We start from the raw sequence: 17,575 nt of genomic DNA, 5'->3' as shown, positions 1-17,575 counted from the left end.
ATGTGTTTATAAACATATTTGCAAATTGTTTTTTTCTACTAAATTAATTAACAAGAAAGATGTTTCTAACGTATCTTTTATGAAATGATTGTTACAAATTTTTTTAAACAATGAATGTTTACTAAATATTTGTAATGAAAGCTGCATTAATGATTAGAATATTCTAAATATATAGCTTACTCTGAAATATTGTTATGTTATATAGCATTATTTCCCAAATATTTATATTTTTACTATTTGGGGCGAGATGCCCTAAAAATTCAGAAATAAATGGTTATTATGCAGTAAATTTCTTCCTATGGATTCCTAATAAATTTATCATTCCATAAAATATAGTGAATTTGTGAGAAAACTTGTAATTTAAGAATATTGGATCCTTAAGACTTACATTCTTAATATATTTGATAGAAACAGTTAAAAAGGCAAATAATGTAAACCTTTAAACAAATGCTTTACATTTGTATACATTATCTAAATAAATATTAACATTAAATGCAGACTAAAACACAAAACAGAAGAAACATTTAGGTTTTTCCTCTGTAAAATAGTTGTGTAAATTAAGCTTTAACTTGGCATCTGTATCATGAATTATATAGGCCTATTGGAAGTTCATGTAAAAAAATAGATACAGTAAACAATGAAAACCTTTGAAAATAATTTAATGATGATTAGTAGAAAGTATATAACTATTCACCTGCTTCCTCCTGCAATTTCAATATTAGCATTGCAGTGATTAACAGCTATATTGAGGGAGTATTCTGGCCTCTTGTACCTCCTCATGCTGCTAACACTGACTGCAGAAGTACAAAGGACTAGTGTCATGCTAAGCTTCCTCCTTTGATGAAGTTCAAAATCATCAAATTAAAAAAGTAGCATGTTCAACTCATGTTTTGTAATTCCTTAGTCTAAAGTAATATCAATATGTTTTTCATAATGCTTAAACCAGTTTTAAACAATTAATACCTGACACAGGACAAATTATTAAATTATCAATTTGTATGCGCAACAAATATAATTAGTTTGTCCCTCCAGATTTGTCTGTCTCTGGTTTTTTTAATGAATTAGGTATACTGTAATTACCAGTTTTGCAAAGATATTCACAGCCTGAAAGTATTTTTTAGGATGAAATGTAAATACACTTGACATCTGTCAAAGTTTACTTTTGAGATCAAATATCAAAAAGTCATTCAAATTCATAAAAATATTGGCAACATTTGTAAATGTATATAATGTAAATTTTCTAAGTATTGTATTTTTAACAAATTGTACACTTAAAAAGAAACAATGCACATTTGGTATTTTTTATGGCTGAAAATTGAATTTTAGCGCAACTTTTACTTACACAATTCTCAGAGTAAAAGTAAAAAGCCAAAAAAGTACAGAAAAGTATTAAAAAACAGATTACAGAAAATATAACCTTATTTTCTATTTGGAAATGTTTAAATGTCATAACTGCAAAAAAAAAATCAAATTTTTTAATATTTTTTCAAAAACATTTTTTTAAATTTCCAACAACATTTTTACTAATCTGTAACTAGTCTGAAAACTCTAAAAACAGATACAGTATAGCTTTACCAAATAAAGAGGGTTATGGGCAAAATCTGGAAATAGAATATAGATATTAATTAATGATACACTATGATGTGCTATTTGATGTAATTACATTTTTATTTGTAAATGTATTGATAATTCTGCTTTAATGATATACTGTGTCAAAATTTCAATATAAGGCTTTAATAAATGTAAATAGGGACAAATTATTGCACCTGCCAAACATATATTTAATCTTATATTATTATAAAATTTAAAGTCACTTTCCTTTTCTTTAAAAGTTCAACTATTACGATTTAACTCCATTGTGTCTTTTGAAAGATAAACAACCCAGTATACTAAATTGAATCCTGCAAAAGCCACTGGAAATAGAATTCTGGCATATTGATCTATTTTACTAGTTCCACTATGAGGACTTGATGAGATTCCTAGTTGCGTAAGGTCTTGAGTAGGTACTTCAGTTTGCTGACAATATGGAGATCCATAGGGTGGTGTGTTTTCTTCAAATGATATATTACCTTGAGAAACCATTGAGTTAATTCTTTTCTTTAAGTTGCAGTTGGAATCAGAGTGCTGTTGACACAAAAAATAGTTTTCAATAGGACATAAGTTATTAATTGGATATCATCAAATAGCATTATACAATAATTATAACTGTTATTAGTATATATGTAGCATATCACTATTTGCCTAAGTAACAGAATTTTTTTTGACCAGCTAATTTTCTTAAAATCATCTATCATCATCTCCACTAATTTTCATCAAATTGAAAAAATATGGCCCATCAGCAGCATGATGGTTCAGTAGTCAGTGGTCAGATACAGTATGGAAATTTTTGGGATATAAGAAATAGAAATTTGCAAAGGGATAGGTTCTGAGGACATCAACAGTCCTTCAGTATATGCAGCTTCGGGTACTGGACTGAGTAGTACATGTGACCATTGTGACTATTTTACTATTCAATTGTCATTAAATATTGATCTTATGCTCGCACGTGTGTATAACTCAGTACTCCTCTTATGAGTACTATTGATTTTGCTTTGGAAGTCTTATAGAAAGGTACCTAATTTATTGTGTCTCAAAACTGCAAAGTTTTTTTTTTATAACGTTATAACATTTTCAGTAAAATATTTTTATAATGACGCTTTACATTTTTCAAAGCATTTACTGTTGTTTAGCCAACTGCACTACACTTTATATAACATCTTCTGGCCACAATTACCATAATTAGAGTACTTAAAAAAAAGTTTAATTCTATTTAATAAATAATACATTTGAAACAAGAAATATTAAAATGTCATAAGGATTTTAAGGATTTAAGTTTCAGAACTAATAATATATAAAGTTGTAATAATACTTAAAATAAGTCTTAAAGTTTGTAAAAAAAAACAATTAAAAAAACTGGTTTATCTTGTTTCTTTATGTTGTTTGAAAAACTATGTAATAGCACACTGCATAAAAATGCAGAGCATTATAATACAGAGTAAATAAACAGAGGGCTACAAACAGCAGTTTTTTAAGAAGCATGATTGTTCATTACATTAAAAACCTAATACTGAGCTGTACTGTTATATGAAAACTGTTTGAAAAATATCTTTAAAGCAAATTTCTAGGTAATGATATATACAGTAGTTCAATGGGTAAATGTTTCTCTAGTAATGTGATCACAGGTGTTGCAGGTCTAACCACAGTGTTTTAATTTGACAGATGATGATTAATCGAGCTGTTTGGCAGTCAAAGATACTGTAGTGTTTCCTGGACCTCCTTTATTTATTAGTATCTACCATATTTGGTCTTGCTAACATCTGTGTTCTAGGGCTCAATTACTTTTTTTATGGATCGTTATGTAGAAATAGCAATTGGCGTGATTAGTAAAATGACTTGGACTGGAACTTTATACAGATAGTGTCATTTTTGTCCAAATATCTAATCACAACCCCTACCGTTGTTTTCAGGGCAAAGCGATTGAGCCTGATTCAGCTTATGATTGAAAAAGTCACAGCTAAACATAGAATATTTAATCCTGTATGCTGCAAAATGCATTCAGGTTGGCACAAGTAGCAAATGCGCCCGGTTTAAGCCAGGCATTTGTCATATACATTTATCTCCATGTTTGTAACAATTTAATTTGCTTGCAAAACACTCAAACACTTTTAGGCATCAATAAAAGTATCTAAGACCTCTCTAAAACTGTAGAAACAACTCACTATCTTATGTACACAAAAAATGCTAAAATGAACACAAAAAAGCATTAACTATGTTTGAATACTGTAACTAAGAAAGCACCAAATCAGTGTCAGTGATGCATTCACAAGCAGTCAATCACAAGCAGTACACTAGTGCTGACTAACGTCCTCAACATCCGGTATAATGTATACATATTGGCAGAGCATATAGGTGCTGATATAGGTGCTGGCAGTGGGTGATGGAGGTCAGTCCACATTATAAATAAATTAACCAGGTCTTTGATTTATTAACCAGACAGAACAGGTTTTCAGGATGACACTGGTTTAATGTAGCAGGTACAATATGTACAACAGGTGCACAATGCACATATACAATGGATTTACCAGATCTAGCCAGGGACAAATGGGGTAGCACAGGTGGGGTGCATAAAATTGGGAGCACACACCTGTGTGTATACATGCAGAGGTGGCAGTGGAGTATGCACACACTTGCATATATATGTAGCGGTATAGTGGTAATGATATAATGGAACATGAGTAATGCCATCTCTCAATTATGGAGACTCTCAGGGGCATGTCCTTTCTCTATGAAGGATGACCCTGAAGACAGGAAGTATGGGCATGTTTGCGGCCTGGCAGCCCAAGGTCTTAGTGCCCCTGGGTAAGGAGATAGTGCAGGGTGAACTCTCTTAACACCCTCTCATTCAAGTCTGTCTCTGGTTACATTTACTGTACAAGACATTGCACATTTTGGATGCTTCATCTGTGACCAAAAACATAAGAGTATATAAACATAGCATAATACATCAACATTTCTAATACATTCCAGCCCAAATTTCCTGGAAGGGTATTCAGCACATGTGATGTCAAACCTTTGGTGCCTGGTGCTGCAAGACAAGTCAATCGCACCTTTATTGTCACATGCAATACAATATGGTGTTTTCTGGACATAGAAGTCCTAGGGCCTATTTAATTGCCGACCGCAACTGCGTTTACGCACGCAATTGGCCGATTGTTGCGTACTGCGCATGCATATGCATCGCAGTGAACATGCGTGCCATTTGTGGGTTAAGTGAGTGGTCAGCAAATGCAGGCGTGCCAGTGCGTTTAAATTCCGTTGCATGGGCATGCATAAATTATCCACTGCGATGCCATATGCAGCTTGAGGACTCAGAGCGTGCGATGAAGTTAGCAATTCCTGAGTATGGTCAGAGCTTGTGCAAGTGTGCATGAGGCTGCCATGGTACTCGTTTGTACCGATGGTTTTGCAGTCTTGCTCAACATTACGGATGTGTGAAAGGTAAAGTGGGTATCCTTATGCAGTGCTGCAACGGCATAGTGATTGCAATGGATTAGCATACTATTGCAGTTGAATGTGCGTAATCATTATTGCAATCGCAGTTGCGATCGGTAGTGAATCATGCCCCTAGTTCACATTAAGGCAGGATACACACTAGGACAATATCAGGATGATTTGCTGTATTGTAACGACAAATTGTCTACATTGCTTAGTGTTTATATACAATTGCGTGCTTCTGCGGGTCACATATGAGATCTTCTGGTTCATTGAGTTGCACGGCCATTCAGACGATATTCTAGGCAGAGCTTTGCAGTTTAATGATGGACAGAACGAGGTATCAATCCGTCATTCATTAAATTGTGTATTGACCATCTGTGATGGTCCAGGGTGAAGGTAAATAGCCCCGACCATCTGCACAATTGGACGTCATTCTGATGTGTTATGGCATAAGTCACCTTCAGCCACAGTAGCTCTATGGATGATTCTGTGAGTGCAATGTGCTCAGCTTTGGTAGTAGACCTGGCAATAGGAGGCTGTTTTCTACTAGCCCAGCTGATGGCTGCACCCTCTAAGGTAAACAGGTATCATGTAGAAACACCTATCATCTTTATCTGATCCTTAATCTGCTACACAGAAATCTTGTATATCCAAACTTCTAATTTTCTCAAATGTTACTTTCAAAAGAACTTGTACGTTTCAGGTATCTCAGGATATGCTTAACAGCAATACAATGCTCTCTTCCAGTATTGATAGCAAATTGGCTAACATGACTGACTGCATGTGAGATGACTGGATGTGTACCAACATTTGCATACATTAAAGTTACAAAGACATTTTGATAAGGAACTCCTCTCATTTCCTCTATTTCTGCCTCTGATGTTGGACACATACAGTAGCTTTAGATATTTTCATGCTTTTGTCAATTGGAGTGCTGACAGGTTTAGCATCTGCTATACTAAATTTGTTGAGCATTGCCTCAATATACTCTTGTTGGTCAATTGTAACAGTCCCAGCATTCAGATTTTGCTTGCTTCTTAGACCTAGTAGTTGGTAAGCTAGTCCAAGGTCTTTTAGTTTGAATTGTTACTTAGCAATGTAATGAATAAACTTTTTTCCTTCCACTTGTGGTATAAGCAATAAAAGGTTTAATAATGTACAAAGTCAATTTCTAACAATACGCTGTCAAGTTTGATGTACCAGCAGCAACCACTATGGTTCTATGTAAAACTCAGCTAGCATTTAAGGCTGTAAGCTTCTTGTCTATGGCTGATTTCCACTCTTGCCAGTTGCTCTGCTTGATTTTGTTTCTTGTATAGTTTGAAGTTCACAACAGACAAACTTAGCCAATTCCTTGATATATGTTTTAGGTAAACTATTGTTTCTTTGATGTCCCTCATATCTCCTGTTCTGTGTTTGATCACTTGCATCTGTAGTCTCACTCTCCAACATACTTCCAGCTTTTGGCATGTCTAGTATCACAAGCCTCACTAACACCTGCTGTATGCATATCCAGGAAACTCCTTACTGCACTCACGGCTTAGCCATTGCAGGTACTTCCCAATCTGCTTGCTGCTCTTATTGATTGCTTTTGTTGTTCAAGACACCTCTGACTGGATTGGTTCTATACAATGTAATTTTTTCCTTTATAATAATGAAAATCCTATTTGTATTGCCTTTTTCTATTGCTTCACAACAATTTCCTTTCAAAATTATTTATTTTAGTAACTAATTCCTGCATACACTACTTCTCCCACACTTCTCTTTATATTTCACTTTTGCAGCTTTGCTCATACATTTTGCAGCACTGTTCTTTTACCTGTATTTTTGAACATTTAACTACACTTTCTCTATATCACACAGCCTCCACTCCAATTGTCATCCCCCTATTACCCCATCCACACCATGAACACCTTTACTTCAACCACCCCCCTTATTCAGTGTCCACATAATCATTTTACTTTACCTACTTTTTCCACCACTATCCCCACCCTCTAGTCTCCTCCACCTGCTGTTCCCCTTCTCTTCTCTCCTCTGTCTCCCTTCCAAACCCCTGCTTATCTCCCCCACCTTTCCTGTTCCTCCATTCTCAACCATCTCCCTCCATCCAAGGCCTTGCTACTACACCACTATGCTCCACTCCCTCCTGTCTATGCCTGTCACCTCCAGGGCTGCCAAGAGAAATCATGGGCCCTGGTACAGAAACTTCCCAGGGCCCCCCATTGGAGGGAGTGTGACCACAGAATGTTGGGCATAGCTGCACTTCTTTGTGGGTGTGTCTAGCATGTAAGAAGCACCCACTCACAGGAGCATGGCATAGCTCCCAGGAGCTGGAACAAAAGTATTCAATATTAGGATGGCAGGACAGTCCCATAATAGCTGTTTTTATAGCTGGATGTATTTAGATGTTATAATGTAACAGAGAAAATTGAAAGAGAAACATTTTATTTTATACATTTCTCATGAAAATAACACATAAATAAAATTAAATTTTTGTTATAGAGGTAGATGAATTAGGTCATTTTAAAACACACACATTCAGTAGCATATATCCTAACCTGCTGCTCCATGCTCCTTCCTCACTATCTACCCCATCTGTGTTGCCCCTGACTGTCTGCCACTCCCCTTTAGAATGTAAGCTCTCACAAGCAGGGCCCTTTTCCCTCACATGCTTCTTCTTCCCCTACTTATACTATCATTTACGCCTAACTCCCCAAACGGCACCTAACACTTGATTGCGTACACTTTTATATTTAGACTTGTCTGGGTTTCCACTAGACTCTTGGATTCTGCAACTTTGTTAGTTACTTTACTTTTGCAGGAAGTATACGTGTGCATCCTTGTAGCATCATCTATGAGTCCCATGAATGTTATGAAACACCTCTGTATATATTAAAGATAGAGCCTCCTACTCTCTTCTACTTCTACTTATAACAACCACCCATTGTTCCAATAGCATTATATACACTCACCGGTACTTAGGCGGCCACCAGGACTTAATCTCAGGAAGAAGGGGCCTAAACTATACAAGGGTGATCACAGAATATAGGCTGGAGTAGGTACTTTACAGGGTCAGGGTAATTGCAGAGTCAGAACCTGCATCCACAGGGTTAATTACAGGAAGGTTAGACTGGATAGCAAACAGCCACAATAATCCACAGTGTAAGACTTGTAGCAGCAGCACAGAATCCAACACACTATATATATATATATATATATATATATATACATACATACATACATACACAAGTCCCATAAGGTTGGCACTCCCTTAATTGGATTTGAAAGACTGTGGTGCCAGCAGTGAAAATTCCAATCAACACACATCCACTTGCAGAGGCACTAGTTGGATTTCTTTAAAGAACTCAAATTCCACAACTATGATTTCAATGTTTCGAGTATATTTCAACCATTCATCAGGAATTCCTGATGGGACACCAGAACAACGATACTAATGGAATGGATCAAGCAGCAAGACAAGGTATAAGCTATAACCTGAAGAGAATGCTGAAAAATATGCAATATAACAGGAAGAGGAACCAATGCAACCATCCTCCTAAATGCAATACAGCTGAACTGCATACACACTGAGAGCTAGATTGCAGACTAGCTGCAGCTGAATGCTTCCACAAAACTGACAGCTTCCCTACTGCCTAGCAACAGCCAGGACTAGAAACTACGAAGGATGTCAGTAATCCTGGTAGTGGATAGTAACAATTAATTAATGTTTCCCACTGATTGACTCACCACCATTGGTCCACACACATATGTGTGCATTAGTTCCAATGGTGCTCTAGCTCTGGACGCTGATTTTGGAATAGGGCACCGTGTTTGCTTACCGTTCATGCAGCTTTCACATTCTGTGTTGTTCACTGACATTCCTTTCCCTTTACCATCTAAAAGTTTCTGTATGTTGTCATATGCTAGGTGACCCAGTCTCCTATGCCATAATGCACAACACTCCATTGTATCTAGGATATACAGTTGTTGGCACTGCTGTAAGTGCAATCCCTCTTTCATTGTACACAACACACTGTACCTTTGCAATTTTGACCTTGTCTCACTTCTTTTCAAGTACACTGATGGCAATCATATTGGTTCCTAGATTTGGCACAAATGGTACATCTATGTCTGTGACAGCTTTTTTGCCCTTGATTCTTAAGTGCACAGTAATTGTCCCCACTTTCGTGGCATTTAGGGCTTTACCTCCTTTTTCCTGTGACATTTACAGGATCACATAACTTCAATGACTTGAAGCAACTTTCATTACAGCTGAAGTGCCTTGTGGCTCCTGAGTCCATCTACCAGCAATCTTTCTGGTGACTGTTGGCTACATTTAATGCTGACTCATTATTTCTATCATTCTTGCATGATAAAATACTTCTTGGTTCACTTACATTTTGTGACACTTAAAAACTTCTACTTAGGCATTTTAGGTTTCATGCCCTTTGACAACAGAATAGAATTCTTATCATTGGTCTCTCAACACGTATGCACTCCTGAAACTGTAGTTCTGTGGCTTGGCCTATACAATTTCATTGATAACTTGTAGAGTATGACTACAAAGCTAATGCTACATCTGTGTCCCAGCCTTAATCTGTATGTAATTGTGAAAAACATGCCTCTACTGTTTTCGACCTATATTAACGTACCCCTTTATCCTTATCCTTCCCTATCCAGTTGAGGTCAGGCATAATTGCCAGAATCACACAAATCTTCAAAGGCTGTGACTTTAACCACACAGTAATTAGGTTTAAATATGTACAAAGGAACTGGTCATGAAAAAGCAGCGGGCGCTGCATCCTAGCACTTTCTATACAGATTAAGACTCAAACAGATGTACAAGTGTTGCATATTAAATCAATCAGTGCAGTCTTAAGCGACTTTTTCACATCCAATTGTTTAATTTGTGCAACTAAGACACAAATGTAAGCAAGAAAGGTACTTGGGGCAAGCTGAGTCACATGGGGATCTGGCGCACCGAGAATGACTGTCGTACCTGTGTATTAGGACACATCTGTATATTTAGGCCTCTGGAGCATGCTAGGTTCATCTTTATCCTTTGAAACACACATGGTGGCACTCTCAAAGTAATAGTGATCCTAACAGCTCAAATAACAGTTGTCGAATGAATGCAGTCTTTCAAACTTCTCCTACCTGTATTGTCAGCAGTGAGTAACTGATCCTTGGGGAACAAGATTGTACATATTTGGGTGGCTTTGTCATTTAATTAAGAAACCATTCATGTATTTAGATTCTGTATGTTTTGCACTTTGTATCTTCTTTTGCTCTGATAATTTAGTGCAAGCTGAGCCTCATGGGACCTGGCGTTCCGAGAAGGACTGTTTGGCGCGTTTGCGGGTATTGTGCATGAGGACACATTTGTATGCTACCCATACTGGTATAGTGCTCAATCTGCATCATCAGCCGTGTTGTTTTCACAATGGGTAAACTGTATATTTTTTAAACATAACATAATTACCTAATACCCTATAAACAAAAAAACAGTGGGTACACCAATTACCACATTTGTGGGCTCCCTATTTGTGTTATTTATTTATTATTCATTTTGTGAAGTAGCATAGCCTGGCCCCAAAACTAGTAGGGCCTCAGAATTCTGCTCTATCCCCTTATCTTCTTGCTCTACCTCTACTACCTAAAAGAACAAAGCAGAGGACTTCTTCAGAGCGAGCGCTGTCCAGAGCAGGCATTCTCATGGGGAGCATGGGGACATTTTCCAAGAATGGAATGTCATCCAGTGGCATATCTATAATGGGTGCAGTGTGTGCCGGGCACATGCGCCCCCGGGTCCAGAGGTGCCCCGCACACACTGCACCCATATTATTTTAAACGTACCTGTCCGTGGTCCCGTGTCGAGTGTCAGCGCTGCTCAGAACACCGGAAAATGGCCATGCACAGTAGACTCCGGGCACACTCTAGTGCCCGGAGTCTACTAAGGCTCCGGTGGCTGGCTAGCTGCATCAGTCGGGAGAGAGTAAGGGGCCCCATATGGGAAGTGCACATGGGCCCCCTCCTCTCTTAAGATGCCCCTGATGTCACCGATTTCTTTAGCATATGAAAGAAATCTATTATTAACATTTAGCTTCTCCTACTATACTATATATACTATATGATATACTATACTATCGCTTCTCATACTATTGTATGCAAACCTTACCGTAATAATCTCTTCATCTGATGTTACTGTCACAGCCACTGCTGCTAAGGCAGATTCTTTTGCGACTTTTCTCATTGCCTGTTGAGTCTGTAAGTTGGTGAAATAATTAACTGCAGCAAACTCAATAAGTGCAGAGAAGACAAAGGCGAAGCAGACAGCTATGAACCAATCCATGGCAGTAGCATAGGATACTTTTGGGAAGGAGTGTCTTGCACTGATGCTCAAAGTGGTCATGGTCAGAACAGTTGTGATTCCTTGGAAATAGTAAGAGAGATTAATGTTAGGATTTTGCATCAAGAACATCCATAAAAAATATAATGGTATAGCTCAAGGACTAAATCTACTATATGAAATGGATGGATTTAGCACTATGTGAAAATGATGATTTTGGTACATTACCGGCTATACTGAAGTAGCCTAAATGGAGTATAAGAGCACTTCACTCTAAATTATTTAGGAAGAGCTGCCTTAATACAAAAGGTATTCACATACTTACTTAGACTTAGAGAATGAGTGATTGCGTCTTTAAAAGTAAACCACAGGAAAAAAAATACACTCCGTGCAATCTTATCAGTATCAAGAGCAAAAAAAATATCTTCTGTTTCTCTTTAAGGGGTCTAAAAGGTCCTATTTTCTATAGTGCTCATCATGGCAATAGAAATTATTTTTGGGGCAATTTATCATTAAAATAACTCACCAGGGCAGTTAAGTGATGCCTGGCACCCTGACAGTACTGTCTGGGAGCCTTCAGCATTGACTTTCCACATAGCCGGCCAGTTTGTGACTCTCCTGCTTACAGTATGTGTGACATGGCATTGCAGGGTCACATAGGGGCACTAGAGCTGGAAGCCCAGGCTCTGGTTTCCAGGTGCAGTCATAAAAATAAAAGGGCTAATTCTGAGTCAAATGGATCAGTTTTCTTGACCGCAAATAGCGAGTTTTAGCATACAGCATGTGCGCAGAAGCAAATTTATGTATTTTTGCATATCTCCATCCGATTCTGAGTTGGACGGATCTTTGCCAGATCTTGCTTTGAGTAAAATGGGTGGTTCTCAGACTGGAAATTTGGCGGTCACAATGGGATTTCAGGGAACTGTTCTGTCTTGCAGGAGTGTGATGGGAGTGTCATGGGCACGTAGCTAGAGTTCTGTGCCATTCAGAGAAAGGAAGCTTGTTTCAAGCAGATCTCTTGCCCTAGCATGGGACTGATGCAAAGGTCGGTACTGGTGATGATGGTTGTGACTTGCACTTGAAGGCATACAGGAGCTGATTCAGACACACTCGCTAGGATGCAAACGCTTGTAGCTGGCCGATATGTGCAATCTATGTATGCGTATGCATCGCAATGCACGTGCGCGAACCACTGCGAAAGATCGGGAAGTGTTCGCTCGCCTGGCATAGACGGCCCATCTGAATGAGTGACAGGAGAGGCCGTTAGTGGGTGGTAATAGGGGCAGGCCACTAGAAACAGGGGAGTGGAGGTGCGAACGCAGGCATGCCTGAGCGTCTCAACGCCGTTTCAGATTCGTGCATATAAGAGGCAGCATCATTGTTCAAGTCACCTAGTTGTATTTCACACTGAAGTGATCGCAATGCTTGCGGCAGGGTATAGTCAACCTCAAGCGCTGCTATCGCATCCGATGGTACCCGATGTACCTATGGTTTCATGCACTTCCAGGACATGACGTGCGCAAGTGGGCATCTTATGAATAGCTGGTGGGCATCTGCATACAGAAGGTGATCGCCCGCCAAGACATAGTGGGCGTGCTAATGCCTTGCCGTGCGATCGCCTGCCTCGTTGGGCATGCGCTGGATTTGCATACGCAGGGTGCAAACGAACGTATCTAGCGAGCAGGTCTGAATGAGCTCCACAGATCTTTGCATTAACATGAGGTAGCAAATCTGGCTGCCCCAACACAGTGGCGTCACTCACCTTTGTGACACCCAGTGCATAATGAGACTGGAGAGTATTGTAATCTGGTTGGCTAAGCCGCACGGTGGTAAAAAAAAGGGTGTGGCCTCATGGGTGGGGTTTGCCCTCGTGGAAGGGTGCGTGGCCTTGCAGCCTGAACCCATTGTTTAGTCACTCCGAGAGGTGCCAGAGGTACGGACTGCCCCGGGGTCCAGTTTGTGTGCAGTGCCGGTTCACTCACTGTGTCAGGAGCCAAGTGCTGCACGTATTGCTACAGTGCAGCACCCGGCTCCTGTCATTAAGGAGGAGTCGTCAGCACTTTGGTGTCACCCCTCGGCGGGTGGCACCCGGGTACGACCCTCACCCCCGTTGTGATGCCACTGCCCCAACATCACTCAAACAAAGCCTCTTTGTGCCTGATTTAAAATTAGCCATAAGAAGTATAAACTGAATGAAAATGTACAAAATAAAAAAAAATATATATATTTTTGTAGTTAGAAAAAAAAGCTTAATTATTCTAATGAGTTGTGCCTAACAATTACAAACTGTTGAATGGTATAGTTTTATTCAATATGCTTTTGATTATATTATTATCTAATTCTAACTGTGCTTATATGGGGATATTTGAATTAAAGTCTCCTGGGAGGCAAACAGTGAATAAACACTTATGTAAGGGAGGTTTATTTTTTATATCTTTGGTAAATCAGACCTTTGTGATAGCCATAAAAAACCTCCGAAGTCATATCTGTGACATTGTGCCTCATACATGGAAAAATCTGATCACTCAGCCTCAGCACTGATCAATTTGGACGTACACATGGCTGCTTAAATTGGACAGAGTCAGTCATGTGGCCAAAGGCACAGTTAGCAGTCAGCAGGGAGCTGGTGGTTTGTTGTCAGTTCAAATTGATATCTGAGCAGTTTAGTTTTGATCCACAGTATTATGGTTTTCTCCTGATTTCAGGTATAAGCAATAATATGTTGCCAAATCTATCCAAAGCAAACAAAATGTCTGCTTATGCGGACAGTTCTAATGGGCAGACGAGCTCTATAAAATATTTAAAAAATTTTAAAGGGGTACATCTAATAATGTATACTGTGTATATATATATATATATATATATATATATATAAACCAAAAAGGAGCCAGCACATCCACTTGTAAATGCAAAAATAGTAGCTTTATAAAGAAAGTGGCAGCATCATATAAAATGCATATACATAGTGTCTGAACCACTATAAATCAAGAAGCGTGACGGAGAAACGAATGCATCAAGGGTGGTCAAAAACTGCCAGTCCGTCAGCATAGTCGACACATGTAGTCGGTTGACCAAAATGTACCCCTTAATGTGCCTAGTACACGCAGTGGGAGATTTTATATATATATATATATATATATATAGATAGATATATATATACATACATGCACATATATACAGTAAATGTATATATATATATATATATATATATATATATATGTGTGTGTGTATATATGTATATATATATACAGTCAGGTCCATAAATATTGGGACATTGACAGAATTTTCAGATTTTGGCCTCTATTCACCACCACAATGGCTTTGAAATGAAACAAACAAGATGTGCTTTAACTGCAGACTTTCAGATTTAATTTGAGGGCAATTACATCCAAATCAGGTGAACGGTGTAGGAATTACAACGGTTTCTATATGTGCCTCCCACTTTTTAAGGGGCCAAAAGTAATGGGACTATCAACTCAATAGCTATTTCATGGACAGGTGTGGGCTATTCCCTCGTTATTTCATTATCAATTAAGCAGGTAAAAGGTCTGGAGTTGATTCTAGGTGTGACATTTGCATTTGGAATCAGTTGCTGTCAATTCTCAATATGAGATCCAAAGAGCTGTCACTATCAGTGAAGCAAGCCATCATTAGGCTGAAAAATCAAAACAAACCCATCAGAGAGATAGCAAAAACATTAGGTGTGGCCAAATCAACTGTTTGGAACATTCTTAAAAAGAAAGAACGCACTGGAGAGCTCAGCAACACCAACAGACCCGGAAGACCACGGAAAACAACTGTGGTGGATGACAAAAGAATTATTTCCCTGGTGAAGAAAAACCCCTTCACAACAGTTGGCCAAATCAAGAACACTCTCCAGGAGGTAGATGTATATGTGTCAAAGTCAACAATCAAGAGAATACTTCACAAGAGTGAATATAGAGGGTTTACCACAAGATGCAAACCATTGTTGAGCCACAAAAACAGGAAGACCAGATTAGAGTTTGCCAAACAACATCTAAAAAAGCCATTACAGTTCTGGAACAACATCCTATGGACAGATGAGACAAAGATCAACTTGTACCAGAGTGATGGGAAGAGAAGAGAATGAAAGGAACTGCTCATGATCCAAAACATACCACCTCATCAGTGAAGCATGGTGGTGGTAGTGTCATGGTGTGGGCATGTATGGCTGCCAATGGAACTGGTTCCCTTGTATTTATTGATGATGTGACTGCTGACAAAAGCAGCAGAATGAATTCTGAAGTGTTTCGGGCAATATTATATGCTCATATTCAGTCAAATGCTTCAGAACTCATTGGACGGCGCTTCACAGTGCAGATGGACAATGACCCGAAGCAAACTGCAAAAGCAACCAAAGAGTTTTTTAAGGCTAAAAAGTGGAATGTTATGCAATGGCCAAGTCAATCCCCTGACCTGAATCCGATTGAGCATGCATTTCACTTGATAAAGACAAAACTGAAGGGAAAATGCTCTAAGAACAAGCAGGAACTGAAGACATTTGCAGTAGAGGCCTGGCAGAGCATCACCAGGGATGAAACCCAGCGTCTGGTGATGTCTATGTGTTCCAGACTTCAGGCTGTAATTGCCTGGAAAGGATTTGCAACAAAGTATTAAAAAGTGAGTTATATTTAGGATTGTTTAGTTTGTCCCATTAATTTTGGCCCCTTAAAAAGTGGGAGGCACATATAGAAACCGTTGTAATTCCTACACCATTCACTTGATTTGGATGTAATTACCCTCAAATTAAATCTGAAAGTCTGCAGTTAAATCACATCTTGTTTGTTTCATTTCAAAGCCATTGTGGTGGTGAATAGGGGCCAAAATATGAAAATTCTGTCAATGTCCCAGTATTTATGGACCTGACTGTATATATATATATATATATAATCTCCCACTGCGCTTACTATGCACATTAGGGGGTAAATTTACTAAAGTGAGAGAAGAAGTGAGTTTTAGAAGAGATGTTGCCCATAGCAACCAATCAGATTCTAGCTATTATCTTCTAGAAGGTGCTAGATAGATGTTAAATAGAATCTGATTGGTTGCTATGGGTAACATCTCTTCGAAAACTCACTTCTAAAAACTCTCACTTTGGTAAATTTACCCCTAGGTGTGACTTACATGCGTGTCCTGCACCTATGATGATAGGAATGAAAAGAACTGGGAATGGAAATAGTGCTAAGTTTAGTTGCCCAGCATATACATTTGCAAAAGTATTTACTAAATTAACGGCTGCATGAAAAAAAGGTTAAAAATGGAAAAAAAAATAGTGTAAAAACATTAAGAAGCTGTAAGAGTCTATCAACAGACAATAAATATATATTTTTTAAATAATGCAGGAGACACATTAATTGGCAATATATTGTGACTTTGGTTGCTTTTTTTGATGGCTTCCAAGCAGGGCTCTATGTGTGTTGAATTTATATGTTTAGTAGTAGTAATAATAATATTAGTAATAATAATAGTAATAATAATAATCACTGCAGATAACCTGTCCTACAAGATGAGCTGGAACATTCTTGAGAACTGTGTAAAACACCTTTTTATTTAGCGATTACCATAGCCAACATTGGTCTTGAACACATTTTTGCTTTCATTTTGGCTGCAGGTATAGAGGCATACTACACAAAGGAGTAAATTTACTAAAGTGCGATTTTTCAGAAGTGAGTTTAAGAGGTGATGTTGCCCATAGCAACCAATCAGATTCTACTTAACATTTAACTAGCACCTTCTAGAAGATAATAGCTAAAATCTGATTGGTTGCTATGGGCAACATCACTTCTAAAACTCACTTCTAAAAACTCTCACTTTAGTAAATTTACCCCATACTGTCTAAATAATAGATATGTGTGGTTTGGTTCCCCAGAAATCTGAATCCACCTGAATTATGTGAATCCAGGCAGATCCGAGTTGTGTTTCTGATCTCCTGAAGAGGTCTGGACAGATCCCAGTCACTGTTCTGATCTTCCTGTGGTTCAGAATTCGGATTTTAAATCCAAAGTTCAGGTTTTAGATTGAAAAACTTACATGATTTTAGCTGTTTTTAAAAACTTTTATCAATTTAAAAAAACAAAAAAATAAATCCAAAACCAAAACACTTGAGGGTGGTTTTACAAAACCAAAACATGACGATGAACCAAAATCCAAATTCAAAACCAAAACATAGGG

At 38.2% G+C, this 17,575-nt stretch overlaps 1 protein-coding gene across 1 annotated transcript in view; it reads right to left on the bottom strand.

The window, feature by feature from the left end:
* Positions 1-1,705: 1,705 nt before the first annotated feature.
* GABRA6 (gamma-aminobutyric acid type A receptor subunit alpha6) overlaps positions 1,706-17,575 on the bottom strand; it is a 55,729-nt gene continuing 39,859 nt past the window's right edge. The window contains exons 8-9 of the mRNA XM_088475063.1: positions 11,213-11,466; positions 1,706-2,124 (exon numbers count right to left, since the gene is read on the bottom strand). Of these exons, the coding sequence (XP_088331189.1) occupies positions 1,834-2,124; positions 11,213-11,466 (545 nt within the window). The 3' untranslated portion in view covers positions 1,706-1,833. The remainder of the gene's footprint in view (positions 2,125-11,212; positions 11,467-17,575) is intronic.

This window comes from Taudactylus pleione, unplaced genomic scaffold, assembly GCF_031769625.1.
Source record: "Taudactylus pleione unplaced genomic scaffold, aTauple2 ptg000161l, whole genome shotgun sequence".
Lineage (NCBI taxonomy): Eukaryota > Metazoa > Chordata > Amphibia > Anura > Myobatrachidae > Taudactylus > Taudactylus pleione.
The sequence above is the reverse complement of the archived record's forward strand: the minus strand, read 5'-3'. Positions and strand labels throughout refer to the sequence as shown.